General features: G+C 36.5%; 1 protein-coding gene across 1 annotated transcript in view; it reads right to left on the bottom strand.

Moving 5' to 3' along the window:
- Positions 1 to 16,781, bottom strand: part of b3glcta (beta 3-glucosyltransferase a) — a 177,964-nt gene extending 161,183 nt beyond the window's left edge. Inside the window, exon 1 of the mRNA XM_046862419.1 lies at positions 16,639 to 16,781. Coding sequence (XP_046718375.1) covers positions 16,639 to 16,690 — 52 coding nt within the window. The 5' untranslated portion in view covers positions 16,691 to 16,781. The remainder of the gene's footprint in view (positions 1 to 16,638) is intronic.
- Between the last annotated feature and the right edge of the window lie 1,997 nt (positions 16,782 to 18,778).

Genomic DNA, 18,778 nt, shown 5'->3' with positions numbered 1-18,778 from the left:
GAGCTTTGCAGCTCCTTCAGGGTTATCTTTGGTCTCTTTGTTGCCTCTCTGATTAATGCCCTCCTTGCCTGGTCCGTGAGTTTTGGTGGGTGGCCCTCTCTTGCCAGGTTTGTTGTGGTGCCATATTTTTTCCATTTTTTAATAATAGCTTTAATGGTGCTCCGTGGGATGTTCAAAGTTTTGGATATTTTTTTATAACCCAACCCTGATCTGTACTTCTCCACAACTTTGTCCCTGACCTGTTTGGCGAGCTCCTTGGTCTTCATGGTGCAACTTGCTTGGTGGTGCCCCTTGCTTAGTGGTGTTGCTCTCTGGGGCCTTTCAGAACAGGTGTATATATATACTGAGATCATGTGACACTTAGATTGCACACACGTAGACTTTATTTAAGTAATTACGTGACTTCTGAAGGTAATTGGTTGCACCAGATTTTATTTAGAGGCTTAATAGCAAAGGGGGTGAATACATATGCACGCACCACTTTTCCGTTATTTATTTTTTATATTTTTTGAAACAAGTTATTTTTTTCATTTCACTTCACCAATTTGGACTATTTTGTGTATGTCCATTACATGAAATCCAAATAAAAATCAGTTTTAATTCCAAGTTGTAAGGCAACAAAATAGGAAAAATGCCAAGGGGGGGTCAATACTTTTGCAAGGCACTGTATATATTGAGTAATATACAAAAGATACAAATTAAGAGTAGATCAATATTTAAACATCTGGCAGTATTTTATTGCAAATTGCATTGAACTGTACACCAGACACTGAACTCTGGGGGAGTGAGAAAAAAACTGTACTGTGCATTATTAATTATGTTTGCACTTTATTTGTCCCTTGTCATTTGCAATAGCATGCAACAAGCCTTATACCTTATTCTCTACTTGCATCTTTCCACTTCTTGATCTTTGAAGTTATCTGATGTATTACTTGACATTTTTACTTTAATTTTCCTGCACAATGCACTTCTATATTTGCACAATATGCTAATTGCATTAAGCTGAGCTCTTCTTACAACTTCAAACCTGCATTTTTTGGAAAACATACCATCCTATGTATGCGTAAAGGTGTTTAATCTAATAAAAAATTCTAACTGTTTAATCTAATGTAATAGTATTGTGATTCATAAAACACTCATGTTGGACTCATGTCTGGTCAATACAGCACGTTACATGCCACAAAAAACTTGGATCTTTAAACACCATGGGAAAGTTTAAATGTTTACCCCTGGTTTTATTTTCCAGTATACTGACTTCATAAGCCACTTTTTAGGATGCAAGATTTATCTCTGTCAAGGGAGTAAAATTCGCTTACCCATTATTGCAACACCCAGAGAAGTGAAGAAACAGCTATTAAAATCTGACAAAGCCCCAATCCTTTATGGCAAATTATTTTCAGAATATAAAAAGATTTTTTTAATAGTCAGCTGTAAAAGCTTCTTCAGGATGTGTGAAAAGCTTTAAAATGATGTTTTTGCTCTGCATTCATACCCGAACTGACCCCCATGTCACGGCCAACACAAACGTTTTAATTATTTTTTGCAGCAGCAATACTTAAAAAAGAATTAATAAACATCTCAGAAAAAATAAGCTGATGAGGCCAAAGGGATATAAATATTGCTGAAAAAACTGGGCCTATTGACTAAACTGTAATCACAAAGGCTTTTTTATGTGCAATCGGTCAAGTAAAATGATTCGTATTGAGCAATCAACTGTTTGTTTTACATACAGTAAAAAGGTTTGGCTGCAGCATTTTCATTTTTTTTGTATGTCGTGTCTGAAAGTGGAGAGCAGATGGGTGATGTGAGAATTGAACTAATGGCCACTGACTGAGCTCTTGTCACTCTGAGATCTGATGGAAATGTGCCATGCCTCAAAAAATAAATAAATAAATATAATTTAAAAAAAATCAGTATTGTTGCTTTTGTATTGCACTGAATATTGTACAGGTGCTCATTAATGCAAATCTGCATATTATAATTTTTTAAACCACCAGCTTTCCATTAAGAATAAAGTGGGAAATTATCAGTGCAGTGAAATACATAAATTATCCGGTTCTTTTGTAGCATGAGGGAACGTTTCTTTTCAAGAAATGCGCCTTGCTAAAAAAGCAGCGATGAAAAACCATTTGAAATGAATGGACATGAATTGTCCGATTTTTGAAAAGAGGCCCGGCTCTTACATGCTTTCGGAGTGTGTGTGTCAGAGCAGATTAAAAATGCAGCGTTTGGCTTGATGTCCTTGGCATCCTTCAGGAACCCATCCAAGTCCATCTAACATCTGTCGCAAACTTTAAATCTTTTTCTAGCCCTCCCTGGAGATGCAGGGCAGGAGGAGGAGGAGGGAGGCGATATTCGCCGTCGCTTGCTGTCAGCATGAGGCGATGAATGTGTGCATGGCAAATCTACACTCTGCAGATTTACTCCTTAAGTGATGTACGGTTTTCCTGCAGGAATCAGAACCTCGGAAAAGAGATCTCTATAATATCTCTGTAGTTCCTACTACACAGCGACAAGTTGAAAGAGACACACTCCTGCACATGATACTGTTTTTTTTTTTTCCTGAATCAAAGAAGTCATTTTCAAAGTGTCTTCTTCAGAGATTGAGCAGAGATTGCAAAGTCACACGAATGTGCTCACAATTCCAGGAGAAGAAATATTATGCTTATCTGAAGTTAATTAAAAGTCAAATCTCGCATGCTTGTGGCTCAATCCGAAAACATCATCACAGACATCTAAATTAGATAAATTCATTCAACTGAGACAAAGCTGAGGTGAGTTTCTCCCAGATGGAAATATGTGGGTAATCCACTTAATAAACTATTACCATTTGGTATGATCACCGTGCTGGTGACTTCAGTAGGTTCAATCTGGCATTTTGGTCTAACAATGAGAGAACACACAAACTGCATAACTGGGGATCCAATTTTATTTTGTGGTATCTTGAAGTTTAAAGTAAACAAAAATGTATTCTGTCTCAAAGCTCACAAACCAACTTAATTAAATAAATTGCTACTTACTAGCATGATCCTGGAAGAGTCAGAGAATTTAGACAACCTTGGCCAATATCTAAAAAACCTTAGTATGATGAGCCAAAGGACTAAGAAACCTCTGGCTTTAAACATTAAAGCTGTGCTACATAAGAGCATTACAGACTAAAATACTATTAAACTGTAAAGTTGTTTTCTGACAAAGGCCATAAAAGATTTAAAGGCATTATATAAACGAAACAATTCTGTTTGTGGATCGTTAACATCAGACAAGCTAGCAAAGCTGACAAATGATGTAATGTCACACCTGTATTCTACCACCTTAACATCAATCTTGCCAGCTAATATAACTCAGTGCCTTCAGACAAACATTTGCGACCAATTCCCAGATGTTACCAATTAACCAATGTAACCAACCAGAAGTTGATTGATGGATCGCAGGAGGTGGTAGCTCAATGGGTAAGGCATTGGACTTTGGGTCAGAAGGTTACAGGTTCAAATCCCACCACCACCAAGCAGCCACTGCTGGGCCCTTGAGCAAGGCCCTTAACCCTCAAATGCTCAGTTGTAAGTCGCTCTGGATAAGGGTGTCTGCCAAACGCCCGAAATGTAAAATCACAGTTGAAGTTTAAACCACACACTATGATGATGATGGCTCTACATGAACAGCCTAAAGATACATAACATTACTGTAGATGAAACCATGAAACCAGTTACGGAATCCATGAAGATCGATTTGTGCTGTGATTTATATCAATTGTTTGCTACAGTAGATAAGGTGTACAATTGCCATGCAATTTTTTGCATGGCAATTGTACTTGAGTTTTGTACTAAAACTCACTTGAGTTTTGTACTTAAGTGTCCATCAGTGAACAGCTTATAACCTCAACAATAATTAAATTACAACAAATGAATATCTGGTGTCAACTAGATGAGAATGGGTTCCCTTTGGCATCTGAAGCTCATGTTCATAACCTATTTCTTTCCATATGCATATAATTTATATGTAAAGCTGCATTGTGACAATGTCCATTATTAAAAAAGCTGTACACATTTAAGTGAATCGAACTGAAGACGGAGATTTTAATTTTCAGTGCGTATGATCACAACTTTGTTTTCTTCACCATTTTCAGTCAACAGAAGTTCACACAGTTAACTGTTCACAACCTATTCAGTCAAGGGCTAAAACAAACTGTAAATAAATGTATTCTTTTTGAGCAGGTCACAGCTGCATTTATAAGCAAGCTTCTGCCATATGGACACACATATGGGTGTGATGATGATGCAAAGCAAAATTATTACTTCAACATAGTGCATGCTAAATGTGTTTATTGGTGTTATGTTTAATATTAAACAGCCTTTATTTATGGAATTCAACTTGATTTTTAATGTAATGGAAATTGATGAGCAATTTGTGGAGGTGGCAGCGCAGTAGTTAAGATGTTGGACTTATGAGCAGAAGGTTGCGATTTCAAATCCCAGTACCACCAAGCTGCCACTGCTATTGTGGCACAAACTATTCTTTCTTGAGTAAATTGGGACCTCTGTGACATGAAATGCCACCACAACAGAAAAGTCAGTTTGAGGTATTTTTCTCAACTTCGAGTTCCTTCCCCATTTATGGAGTGACATATTCACATGCCATACCTCTGAAGTGATATTTGAAAGGTTTGCGACGAGCTCACAGCAAAGTGCAACCTGTTTATCTTGGTGTTTTATTTTTCATCTATGTGCACAGTGTTTGGGAGTAGGGCAGCCTTTCAGAATGTTTATTATGTTTAAAAAGGCGATATTTTATACTCTTTGAATCGGTTTGAGACTTTTAAATTGCATCTATGGATGTATAATTTGAAACTAAATCGAATATGCGTATACTTCACATGTGGAGGGGTTTGGGTGCAACAGACGTTCGTGAATCATTTATGGTACTTTTATCAGTCTATTCATTTTGCTCTTATCAGAACGGTGACGTGTTGATTTTCATCTCTCTGCTAAGGAGTACTTGCATGTGAATTTTGATAACACCAACAACTAATTAGCGTCAGTGTGTGGGAAGGAAACCACTCACAGAGTGAGTGCAAAGACAAGTCGTGCAAATCCATTAGTGTAAGAACAGTGGGCCTTTAGTGCACAAACACACAGTATGTAATGCACTGATAACCGATCAACGTCAGAATAAAGAAGCATTGTATCTAAAAATATATAATGAACCTGTGAGATAATTAATGGTTTAACGCAGCTGTTCGGGGTGAATTTTATAGGAATCGCCTATATATCCAGCTCGTAAAAAAAAGTGGTGTAACAGAAAAGCATTTGCCGTATAGAACTAAAAATCCTAACATTGTCATAGCTTTGCATGGCCGGGAGTCCAAGGGAGCAAAAGTAGCCCTGGGAAAATGAGATATAGCATACTCTTTCTTTCCTATCAATCACATACACACTAGCCAATCATGGGCATTTGTAAGCTCATGCATGAGGATGGGATCGGATAGCTTTTCCTTAGAGTGTGCTGCACAGCATGAGCAACAGTCTGAAAAGATAAAGAGTTAGAAAAAATGTTGACTTCATGTCACTCCGAAGAAGCAGGCATTCTTTTGTGTGAAAGGTTACATGTAGTATATGTAGAATATACATGTAGAAAATGGGCCAGTTTAGTATTCAGGGTCAGATTTCAGGAACACAAAAGCAATTCCTGAGCGATTCCAGACTTCACTGACTTGCAGACATTATCTGATCATTTTTACCAGTGACCCTCATTGTGGATACTTTTCATTTCATCAATTGGTCTTTTATTTATTTTTTTTCAGTATGAGTATTTTGGAATCTGACTGGACCCGAGGTGTTGAGCTTCATCTGTTCAGTCAAACTGTCGCAACATTAAATCCCGTATGTGCGGAATATTATAATGAAAAGAAATGAACTGAAGTCTGTGTGGTTAGAATAGCTCCACCTGCAAGACATTCTCTAAAAATACATTCTCTTCCAAGTCAAAAGAAAGAGAGAGAGAGAGAAAGGGGGGGTATGACGGAAAAACGAAGCGAGAACAAAAGGAAAATAAATCATTACTGTGCTTTCCTGTACCAGTCTAATAACAATAATGACCAAATATCTGCACCGACTTCCAATTCCTTCGGGTTAGGGATATCCTACAAGTATAATTATAAAACATTTTTAATCAACATGATTTTAACGCCTACTCTTCCTGCGCTGTGATAGGTTTACATTTCACAAGGTTTGAATTTTAATCAGGACCAGATCTCAGATATTAACCTGCAGAGTAGAACAAACTGTTTTAATGAAGACATGCTTCATGAACACTCTATGAACGCGCTTTCAACTACATCACACTGATTATAATGGACTAGAACTCAAGCAGTGAGTGAGAAAATGTCTTGTTTCTCAGGAGCTGAAAACATCGATCTAAAAATCACTGATACACTAAGGGTTTTGTTTTTTGCAGTTCTTTATTTGAATTTTTTTTTACCAGAAATGAGGAATGGGGAAAAAATGCCTTTTAATACAAGCATGATTCGTGAAAGTACTATTAAAGCCCTGGAATAAAATCAAACTTGACACTTTCTCCCAAGCTCAGAAACAAATCCAGAAGCTGGGCTTGATGGTGCAGAGAACCTACCCACTGCACCTTCATGCCACAAATGATTTAATCAAGTTAATATGATAGCATAGTTATATCTTTCTGTCTGGACTGATATCTTAGCAGGATTTTATAACATAACTGGATCAGATTATATTAGATGATTTGATCGCCTTCTTTCTATACACACCCACTGTCCAATTTAACACCTGCTCATTTTTGCAGTTATCCAGTCAGCCAATTGTATCGCACAATGCATAGAATCATACAGATAAAGGTCTAAATCTCAAGATAATGTTTATATTAAACATCAGAAATGTTCAGTTTCTGTGAATCTGTGCAAATCTTGCTTTTGACTAACACCTGATGTGGTCAACATGAAACCAGTTAGTCACATGTTCCAATACATTTGATCAATTGGAAAAACAAGTCAAGTCATTTATTTCTATAGCACTTTTCACAATGGAAATTGTTTTAAAGCAGCTTTACAGAATTTAAGAATTAAGGTGAATGATGTTTATTTATCTCTGGTGAGCAGCCTGGGGCGACTGTTATAAGAAAAATCTCCCTTAGATTTTACGAGGAAGAAACCTTGAGAGGAACCAGACTCAAAAGGGGAACCCACCCTTATTTGGGTGATATCAAGAGTGTGATTATAAATCTTAAAAACAATACAAAACACAATCCAAAAAACAAGTGAGTTTTAACAAAATGGACATATTCTAAGTGATTTTTCGATATAAATAGCAAGAAATAACAGATACAATTCTAATTCCTCATTGAGTATTCAGTTTTGACCTTAAATCCATGTCTTCTGTGTATTGCAAATCAAAAAAATAATTGACCTTGTCGTTCCAATACTTTCAGAAGAGACTGTATTTGCACTCTCAGGGTTTATTGCAGATTAAGAACTCTGGTGTAGAGACTGTGCAATTATATTTTATACATATTTAATAGAATGCTGGTGTTCAAATTGTGAATTGCACATTTCCATGATGAACATCATTACATTTTCATGATCATTACACCACTAATATCCAGAGATGGCAAAAGTGCACACATCCTTCAATACACATCTGTAGTACAGATACTTATGTTATAAAAGACTCACTTTTTAACTCAAGTTAAAGTGAAAACGTTTGGGCTTTGACTTAAGTAAAAAGTAGCCATTACTACTACCTGTTTTAGTGTCACACTCAGAAATGGTCCTTACATCATATTAATACTGTAAAATAATTTCTAATTTTGTTATCTAATGAATGTATCCAGGTTGAACAATCATCATATAGAACACAAGCAGAGAAAAGATGATGATGATCAGGTGATCAGGAATGTCTCTGTTCCCAGTCATGTTCCCAGTGAAGTCCCATCACTGACTTCCTCTGTCTCATTAGCCATACATCTTGGTGCCTTCTGCCTTGCTAAGTGTTAGCGTCATAGACTAGCCTACCTTTGTGATAGCCAGGAAATATACACCAGTGGTAGGTGGAAAAAGCCACACAATAACGAGAAATAGGTTGATGGTCTGAAAAGAGTGCGTAATGAGAAACTAAAAGTAACTAAAAACTAAAGTAACAAGTTTGGTTTGGAAATGTAAGAAAGTTTGCAAAGTAAAAAGTTGTCAAAAACTATAAAAAGTAAGTAAAGTACTTATATCAGAATAATCTACTTACTGTAAGTACAGTTATGAAGTATTTGTACTTGAACTATCATTCCTCCTCCTCTTCCTTCCCCTCCTCATCAAATTGACACACAAATTTTAATTGTTCTTTCAACTCGAATGCGTTTTTGTTCAACAAATGAATAATACTATTTTCAAATAAGGAGTGTGCTATAAATTATTAAACACAATTATAAATAATTAGATCTGTATCGCTTGATATCCTGACTGTTCTGTTCAAGTCCTATTTCTTATTACCCTGCATGTAAAATGTATAGACATGGACAAATTTGTTGTTAAAATCCACCCCACCCTACCCCAAAAAGGAGACAAATCGAACCTCAGATGAGTGGAGCAGTTTGCTAATGTAGAGTGGGCCAAGAGAGGGCTATTCAAACCACTTGTTTGCAGTAATTGCCTTTAATGACTGTGCAACAAAATATTAAGTTATAATTAATATTATATATAATTAATATTGAGCACAATTTCACAGGCTGCAGACCACAGCAAGTATTAAATTAAATATTATATTAAATATCTGTACTTTCTATTGCCTGCTGTTTTTAGCACTGGTGTATTATTTCCTGGTTCTCAAACACCACAGACAAGAATTATGGGGGTAACGTGGATGAGACAGAGGGAGTCAGTGATGTAAACATGAACATCACACGTGTATAAAATAGTAATTGTTATGTTACAGTTCTTCTGTTGCTTTAAAGATTAAAGGCACAATCACTTTCTCGAATAAACTGCAGTAACTGATAAACGTTAAAATGTGTTTTTTTAATAATGTTAGCTTACTGACACTTGGAATTTTAAGATATAATAGTATTGAATAGTAAATATTTGTTGGTATCGAATAAACACGCTTTTGCTTAGTAGTCGTTTTTATTTTCCGTTTGCGTTGTCCAATAACAGCTTCAGATTTAAATGATTTTGTCTTTAATTAGATAAAAATATAGCTATTAAATATACCATTGCTGTAATATTAATGATTAAGTTAGAGGTTTGTTTATTTTTAGACAGCATTTTGTGGGGGGAAAAAAAGGAAATCGAATGGCTTCAATTCAGCAGGGACGGGGCGATTAGTCAGGGTTGAAGAGAAAATAGATGCTGCAAACAACATCCAGGTTCTTGAAGAAAATCCAAAGTCCCTCTGCTATATAGCTTAAGTTGAACAGGACATCTTCCTTCCAATACAACAATGATCCTAAACATTACAGCCAAAAAATACAATGCAATAACATGAAGGTGACTGTGGCCAAGTCAGAGCCTTGTCTTAAATAAGATAAGAAATCTGTGTAAAATCTGAAGAGAGTAGTCCATTGCCTCTCACCACAGAATGTGACCACTGCAAATATTACCCAATTTAGGTGTGCAAAGCTAGCATAGACATATCTAAACAGATTCAGGGCAATAATTAAAGCAAAAAGGGGCTCTATGAAGTATTAAATCAAAGAAATGATGACCGTTATTCTAGTTTTTCGTCTTTTTTTTTTGTTTGTTTTTAGAAATGTTGCTTTTTAATTGCATTAATTTATGTTCTGAAGCAAAATGTGTAAATAAGGAAAAAGGGTATTTTTATTTCCGGCTGTATGACAAATAAAGAAACTATTTCCAAAAGTATGACAATTTTCTATAGGCACTGTATACAATGATATATTTTTTACTTATACTAAGTATATCTTTATGAATATTTCATTGTTTATAAAATATACATCTGGTACATTTGCTTTGTTGCCTGACAGAAAAAAAAAACAATAATTCAGTTCAAAAAGCTATTCTCTTCAATGATGCTAGAATAATTAGACATTTTCAGACATTTCTAAATTGTGATTGCTAATCCGGCCCTTGATCCAGCATTACTTCTGCAATAATATCAGTATAAAACATTATTGCTGAAAAATATTAATATATCTTTTCACTATCTGCTGAAAATAGCACATGCCCCATCACATGCATTTATGTAAATTATTTACCTGAAGGCAGCTTATGGAGTTTTTACATATTTTTTACCCCTTGCGTATTACCCTCTCTGGTCTGATAAATAAAATGGCAAGGGAACTCTTTCAAAAATGATGAAAGCAAAATGTTTAAAGACGAATGGACTGGGAGATACGCGTTACACTCCTACTACAAGTTCAAAAGACTGACAAGCCTAAAAAGAAATTGACAGTACGGGAAATATATAAAAACAACCAATGTCAAGTGTCTTTTTTTATAGGCATGAAATATTCATTAATGTTTAAGTATGAAAAACTGCATCTTGTAGTCATTAAGTGATGATTATTGCTAAGGTAAACATTTTTAAAGTATGATATTTATGTAGACATGTGTGTGTGCATGTGTTTGTTGGTTAAATTCCTTCGAAAGCTAAAAATGCCTACCTGTAGCTATACATATTATTTCGAAGGAAGAATTTTCTCTTTCTGTCGTGCTCAGTTACTCAAACAGCGCTATGTCTCACTTCCCTGTCACTTGGGGTATAAGTTCTCCCGCATATATAAACTTATAAACATAAAAGTAAGATTTAACCTAAATTCTTTAGCTTCTCTCAAACCTGAAGTTTCCTTTCGCTTATCAAATGCCTAGGCTGTCTCCGGCTAAATCCCCAAAGTCCTGAGACAAATCCAAACTCTGCTTCGCAATGATAAGCAATCCAGAACTACATTCCCATACCCAATGTGATTTCATGCCACCCCTGGTTTACTCCACTCTCCTGTACTCTTCATTCAGTGTATCAATTATTCACCTGTTAAATGAGCAAAGCTTGACGTATCGGAAATTGGTGCAAAATTGCTCCAGGACAAGCTTCAGGAGCTCTTTCCAAACAGCAAATATACAAACACCTGCTATTTTTGCTCTCCGTAACACAGGAATCTTTGCTCAAGTGATGCAACAGTAGTTGTTTAGTGAAGCATTAGCATACATAGAGCACTGCTTTTAAATCCTACTTTACATATTTGGTCCCGTGTGTCGCTCTCAACAGGCCTGAATATAAAAAAAAAAAACTGTCATGGTATACAATTATGTATTATGTACAGCTGAAGCATTTGTCGTTTAAAAAATGTTCCACCTGTCATACATAATAAAAGAGGTGTATTGAGACTTCTTGGAGGGGAAAAAAAACAAACAGCAATTCAGCAAATGGCCTCCGGGGAAAGTCTGAGCTAATGGTGAGGAAAAAAATGGTGAATGATGAAGTTGATGATGATGGAGAAAATTGGCTACAATTAGTAGCAATTAATGCATCTCTATTCATGAGCCAGCAAAGAGCCAGCAAAGAGCCAGCATTTCTAGTGCTTAAGGCTTAAGCGACATTTAACTGTTGTTAGGACCAAAGTCGTTTCTCTAATGTAGATAGGCCTTTGTTACAGTTCTTTTTCTTCATTTGACCTCTGTGTATATTGATATAAATCATGTATAAAGCACAGAGATTCTAAACGAGCTGGTTTCAAGAAGCATAAACAAGAATGATACAAATATGCAGTGCTGTTTCTGAAGCTTTAAGAGCCCTAAGCGACATCAAAAGTTACAGGCCACAATAGGGCTTTCTGTGAAAGTCTGGCACATGGTAACAGCTGGTATATTAATACCCTCCATTTGTATGGGTCCCCCTGGTGACTCAGAGCTTCTAAGCAACTTGATATTTATATTTACATTTATCGAATTTGCCAGATGCCTTTATCCAGAGCGATTTACATTTATTTTATTTAAACAACTGAGCAGCGATGGTGTAAAGGGCATTGCTCAGGGGTCCAGGAGTGGCAACTTGGTGTTGCTGGGATTTGAACTCGCGACCATTGGATCCGAGGTTCAATGCCGCTCATAGCATAATACAAAAAAGTAAAAAAATACAGAAAGTTTTCCAATTTTATTTGAAATATTTAATTTTGAACCTTGGTCACATCCTATTACTAAAACACAGCTTGTCAAAAAATGTGTATGACTTCCCATTTCCCCCCTGTTACAATCCACATGATCTCGTAGGTTGTTTCTGTATAGATTTTGGTTTGGTTTGTCTAGAAAGTGCAGGATAAATATTCCAGACTTCAGTTCGGACTTTCCTGCACTCCACCACAGTGAGACCACCTGCTTTCACAAGTTGATATCCTAAAGGGGCTACTGAATAAAGCTCCATTGGACACCAGGATAAGGTGCTCATGCTGCCTATGCTCAGATTTTGTTCTGTAATAGCCTGGTTTAAGCCATTATGACTTTGAGTTTGTGCTGTCCCTTGTGTGCTTCTGTTCACTAGATTGTCATCATAAATATATGTATATATTTTTAATGGTTGTGTTCACGATAATAGTGATGTGGCTGCCATTTGTGTTGGATCTGGGTTTCTTCTGTTTTGTTAGATTTTTTTTACAGGAGGTTAGGGAAGTTGATTTGTTTTTCTTTCATATTTTTTTCTGTAAGTAATTTAGCTTTTAAAAATAGTGGTGTTGTTTTTTTCATTTGTTATTTTGGCCCTGGTCCAACCCGAAGCCAATCGAAGTTTGCACTAGCATGTGCATGCTGTATATTCCAATATATATCACCTTTTCTACACCGTTTGTGCCCCATTCCTGTAACTGGCAGGGCACCCTATACTTTACATATCAATCCTACAGCCATCACCCTGTGCCTTCAATCACTCTGTGCAGCCTAACACCAGACTGGGTCAAAATACTCCACAAATGTTTCAAGTCCGTAATCATGACAAGTTTCTTTTGAGTAGCAAAAGTATGCCTGCTTTTAAACCACATTCAAACCACACTAAACTTCTAGCATTTGTCTCTGTGTAATTTGTACTTTGGTTGCATAATGTTTGCTTAGTCAATTTACATCTATTTGCCCCAAAGGCATTCTGATAAATCAATGACAGATAGTAAGCCGTCTTGTCTATATTTATTACACCCACTCATTTTTTTATTTATTTTAGGGGTCCTTTTTCTAATATAAAATTTTTGATGAATATAACATCTTGAAATAAATCAGCCTCAGCCTTTACTTAATAGCGAGGTCAATTGATTAATCGGTTTTGCCATTTAACTGGCACAGATAGTTGATTGCTGAAGTAGCTGAGGAGTCCCGCTGTCATTACGAGATCGGCCTCTAAAGGAGAATCACTGATGCCATGGGCTGTTTGTTTTTACACATAAAACTGCATGCTGCACAGAGAGCGCTATTACATATTTATTTATAATTTACATTTTATTAATTGCCTAATTATATTTAATAATTAATATACTCATTTGTTTCATTAAGCACATTGATTCAATATTTTATTTATTTTTTTAATAAAATTCAGTACCATTCTACATTTGGTGTTACAGTTATTTTTTTGTATCTAGTATTCATTTAAAAAAATCTGTTGATTAATCGGTTATCGGCAAATAAGTCCCACCCTAGCTATCAGTAAAATCTACTATCAGTCGACTGCTACTTAATACCAATATGTATATGGTTACTCATGGTTATTAGTGGTGCTATCTTTCATGGTTCAACAAAATAAAATAAAATGAATGCCCATGTTAATATTGTGGGTATCAAGAATAGGCTATGAAATATGTTACAAAAATTAAACACTTCATAGAAAGTAACTGCAAAGAAAAGTTAAGAAGATTATTTCGATTTCTGTTGAACATTGATTCTGAGTTTTATCTCTAATTGGAGACAAAAGCTCATTCCACCACTGAGTAGCCAGAACACTAAAGCAATGAGATTTTGCAATTACAAGCATGCTCCGATTTCAGGAAAGTGTATGCCAGTCACGCTGTGCTTTGAGGCTTGATTTGGCATGACAGTCTATCGTTCTGATCCAGGGAATGCAGATAATGGGGCAAAGATTCTGCTGATGGGATGAATGTGAGGACGGGAGTTTCGATTTGATTTTGCTGCAACCGGAAGTGGACGGAGTAGTGACCCTTGAGGAACGTCACTCGCTCGCTAATACCTTTTATGTCACTGGTGTTCTCTAAAAGGTACATTTTGTGTACATTTAATATATTTTGCCTGAAAGCATAGACATTGCAATATTTAGTGTAATTTAAGAGCGGGCAGAAGACGGAGGGAAAGCTATAATTTATCAACCTTTGTTCCTGAGTGTGAGGTGATGAAACTGAGCAATGATTCCATAAGCTGAATACAGTTATATAGGGCTCAGGCATTGACAATCCACAGGCATTAACTGCTTTGTAATAAAGGTTTTTTTTTAATTAATTATCTGTGTGGTTCAATAACACATTTGTCATGCAGTGATTCCTGTTTGTTATATATATCAGGACATCATGCCTGTTACTTTAGTTTGTACAAACTAGGGTATTGTTGCAAACAGGGACTAGAAAAATGCCAACCTGTTCAAGACGTAAATTTGAAAACACCAGAATACAGAATGTCACTGTTTCAGTATGACTTTTCTTCACATGCCACCCACACTTGGATCCCCAATGCAACCAGATGGAATCCTGATTCCAAAGCAAAGATGCATAGTCAGTCCTTTGAGAACTAGATAAAAAAAAATAAAAAAAACCTTACCTTTGCAGCCTTGATTTTTTTTGTACCTTGTGTCATATTCAGCTACAAATATTACAGCTTGTTCTTCACCTTCAGTGTATATTGAAACGACAAGAGTATGTGTTCCCATAAAATTGCTTCCTCTGAATGTTTCGAGATTTTGCTGCAATTCTATAAATTAGATGTAATAAATTCAGCAAGCGCATGTATGCTTTTTGCTGCCATATGGGCTATTTTAATCCCATTTGGCTGGAAAATGGTGTGGGACCCGGAAAACAGCCTATAATTTGGCAGAGTTGGACTTTGGATCCGGTTACAATTAATTGGAAAGCTCTAGAACTGTGAATGGGTTGGAAACAGTCAATCCAATCTGGAAATCCCAGTGTGGGGTATGGTTTACTCCGTTTTGATTAGTATAGAAACAAAACACAAGCTCACTGAATAAACAAAAGTGCATACTAAATAAGATAACTATGCACAATCACAGGATTGTAGTGTAACATACTAAATACTGCATTTTTCTCTATAGCCACATAATACTATACATAAATATTACATAAAAACACAAATTCTAAGGTTGCATATATTTTGGAACATGCCAAAATAGTGTGCAACTACTGAAATAATATATTCATTATATTAATTATATATATTTATTTTTACAATTAGTTTAAGATGTTTGTAAATTTGGCATTACTAAACAGTATCACCTTCATTCTTAAGTAAATATGTAAAGTAATAAACAACACCAGGATTTACAGGTAGCGATGCACTATATAATGCAAGGCTAAAAAGGAATGTGGTGTGTTCAATAAACTCATGTTCAAATGAGCATTTCTTGTTTTAATTTGTTTTCATTTTTGTTTCCTGAACTCTCCAAAAAATGCATTAAATCATAACGTCTATTCATCAATACTACTATGCCTTACGAGTATATCAGAGCACCTCTATCTTGATGTTGCATACTATGTTGGGACACTACACAATACATAATCAATCAATCAGAATATTTTACTGATCTCATAGGGATATTGTTGGGTTGCATAATATGCAGTAAGGTATTGTATGGATGTAAAGAAAATGCATTATTGACTAAATATGTGAAAGATGGGTCAACAGTCTAGTCATAAAAAAAAAAATTTTTTTAAAAATCAGCCTCAGTCTTTACTTAATAATCGATAAGTGAAGTTTTACTCATGGGTATTAGTTGTGCTCTTTTTTTTATATAAACTGAATACTGTACACATAACAGCACCAAGTTCACATGCATTATAATATTAATAAATGTTATTATTATTCTATACTCTTAACAACAATACACTACCACGACTATTAACAAAATCCTGTGGTTGCATACTTTGGAAACTGTGGCATCCTGTGGTTGCATATGCCAAGTATATGACTTAGGTTGCATGATGGATGCAAAAAAAGAAGAAAAATGCCCTCAATGAACCCTTTGTTTAGATAAACATTGTTATTCAAGACTGCAGGAATTCCTTCATCTCTGGGTTGTTGGATTGTATTGTTAATTAATAATCAATATAAACAATTTTAGATTATAGAAAAGCTGTCAATAATAAACATTTCAGCAACGCAGTGAAGGCAGGATGACAACTTGCAAACCTAAGCAAACCTACAGAAACATTTCTTTATCTACTTCCTGTAATAAGGAATGGCAAGCATTGGAAAAGAAGTTGACCTCTTTTGAAAGCGTTCAACAAACAAATCAGTCATCTGTACCGCTTTGCAAAAGTTATCCTCCACTTCCCGTGCATTTCCTTGCTGAAAAAGTGCAGAATGCATAAAAAAAAGGCACGAGCAGGCAAACCAAAAGTAGCGCGTGCAAACACTTGTGTGTATTAAAAAGCTTGAGATATCTGCAACACACTTACCGAGTGAGTACAACATCAACGCTGCTGCATTGTATCCGAAAGCAACCATCATTACGGACAGTTAGTTTACCCCGAGAGATCCCCGGTAAAACTGCCTCCACTCCGGTGACAGAGTCGGGATCCAAAGCCAGGGTGATTCTGCACACGCGCTTCCTGTTAGAAAGGAAAAAAAAAAGAAACCTTATTAAAACGCGTCTCAGTGGCGCCCCTTAGTGGAAACCATTTTTTTTCTTTCCAGAATGGACAAAGAAAGAAAGAAAGAAAGAAAGAAAGAAAGAAAGAAAGAAAGAAAGAAAGAAAGAAAGAAAGAAAGAAAGAAAGAAAGAAAGAAAGAAAGAAAGAGTTTTGTGGACAAAGTGAGAGATAGAGATGGTTTGGACATGTGCAGAGGAGGAACATGGCGTATATCGGTAGGAAAATGCTGAGGATGGAGCCGCCAGGAAGGAGGGAAAGAGGAAGGCCAAAGAGGAGGTTCATGGATGTGGTGAAAAAAACATGCAAGAGGCAGATGTAAAGGACAGGGTGGTATGGAGATGGATAATGCCCTGTGGCGACCCCTAATGGGAGTAGTAGAAAGAGGAAAAAAATGACTTGTCACATGTACTTTACAGCACAGTAAAATTCTTGAAATTCCTTCTTTCCATGTCCAAGCGATGTTACAAAGCTGGGGTCAGAGTACAGGTTCAGCCATGTTACAGCATCTCAGAGCACTAAGAGTTAAGGGCCATGCTCAGGGGCCCAAGAGTGATAGCTTGACAATATCAGGGCTTGAACCCCCAACCTTTCAATCAGTAACACCAAGCCTTTACCACTGAGCTACCACCATGCCAACAGAAACTGTACTTATGCATTGCATGTACTGTACATTAAAGCAGTGGTCCCCAAAGATGAAATTCTTTTTTTTTTTTTTTTTTTTGCACCATCAGTTTCAGGCAAGACAATTTATAGGGGGAGACACAATAACATGCATATCATATTACTATATACATATAAATGAAAATTTTCATATTTCCATGCATAGAAATAAACTCTGAATGAAACAAATGTGCAAAGGTGGCAAAGTGGTATTTTTTTAATAAAACACTCTGCAGACTGCAAAAGTCAATAAAAAGGAAATAAATTAAGCATTAGTTTAATAGCAAATGTTTGTATTCTTTCTGCAGGGCCCAGCAAAACTGATCTGCCTGGTGGTTGGGGTCCCTTGAGTCAGCTGTGCTACAGCACCAATGGAGCAGAGAGGATTAAAGGCCTTGCTCAAGAACCCAAGAGGGGCAGCTTGGCAGTGCTAGGGCATGAACCCCTAACCCCTAACAGGGTCTGACACACTCTTAGCCAAATGTTTTCTCATGGGTTCTTTGGTTGAAGGTTTTAGGATTCCTAAATACATTTTATACAGAAATTCTCTGTTGAGAGGTTTGGCATAAGGTTCCCAAAACAAGGATTAAGACTTATGTAAAAGATTGAATTCACAATCAGTGCTAGCATTGGACGTGGGTTTAAATTGTTTATTTCATGGAGTGTATGGAAAGAAATGGTGTAGGGGTGATTCTGAAGGAGGTAAGAAGGAGGTGATTGGTAGGAATGGCCTTGAGGAGAGGACTGTGGAGGGGCAGATGGTAGTAGATTTTGCTAAAAGGATGGAAATGGCAGTGGTGAATACTTATTTTAAGAATAGGCATAGGGTGACGTATAAGAGTGGAGGAAGGTGCACACAGGTGGACTATGTTCTATGTAGGAGATGCAACCTGAAAGGGACTGTAAGGTGTTAGCAGGAGACAGAGTAGCTAGACAGCATCAGATGGTGGACTGTAGGATGGTTTTGGAGGTGAAGAAGAAAGAAAAAGAGTGTGAGGACAGAAAGAAGAATAAGATGGTGGACTCTGAAGGAGGAAGACTGTAGTGTGAGATTCAGGGAAGCGGTCAGACAGGAGCTCGGTGGTGGTGAAGAGGTGCTGGATGATTGGGCATCTACTGCAGAAGTGATAAGGGAGACAAATAAGGAGATACTTTGTGTGACATCTAAAAAAAGAGAAAGGAAAACACAGAGACATGGTGGTGGAATGAGGAAGTGCAGGAAAGCACAGGAGAAAGAGGTTGGCCAAACAGAATTGGGATCGGCAGAGAGATGAGTAAAGTAGGC

Source organism: Silurus meridionalis, chromosome 12, assembly GCF_014805685.1.
Source record: "Silurus meridionalis isolate SWU-2019-XX chromosome 12, ASM1480568v1, whole genome shotgun sequence".
In the NCBI taxonomy this organism is placed as follows: Eukaryota; Metazoa; Chordata; class Actinopteri; order Siluriformes; family Siluridae; genus Silurus; species Silurus meridionalis.
This window is presented reverse-complemented; position numbering and strand designations above follow the sequence as displayed.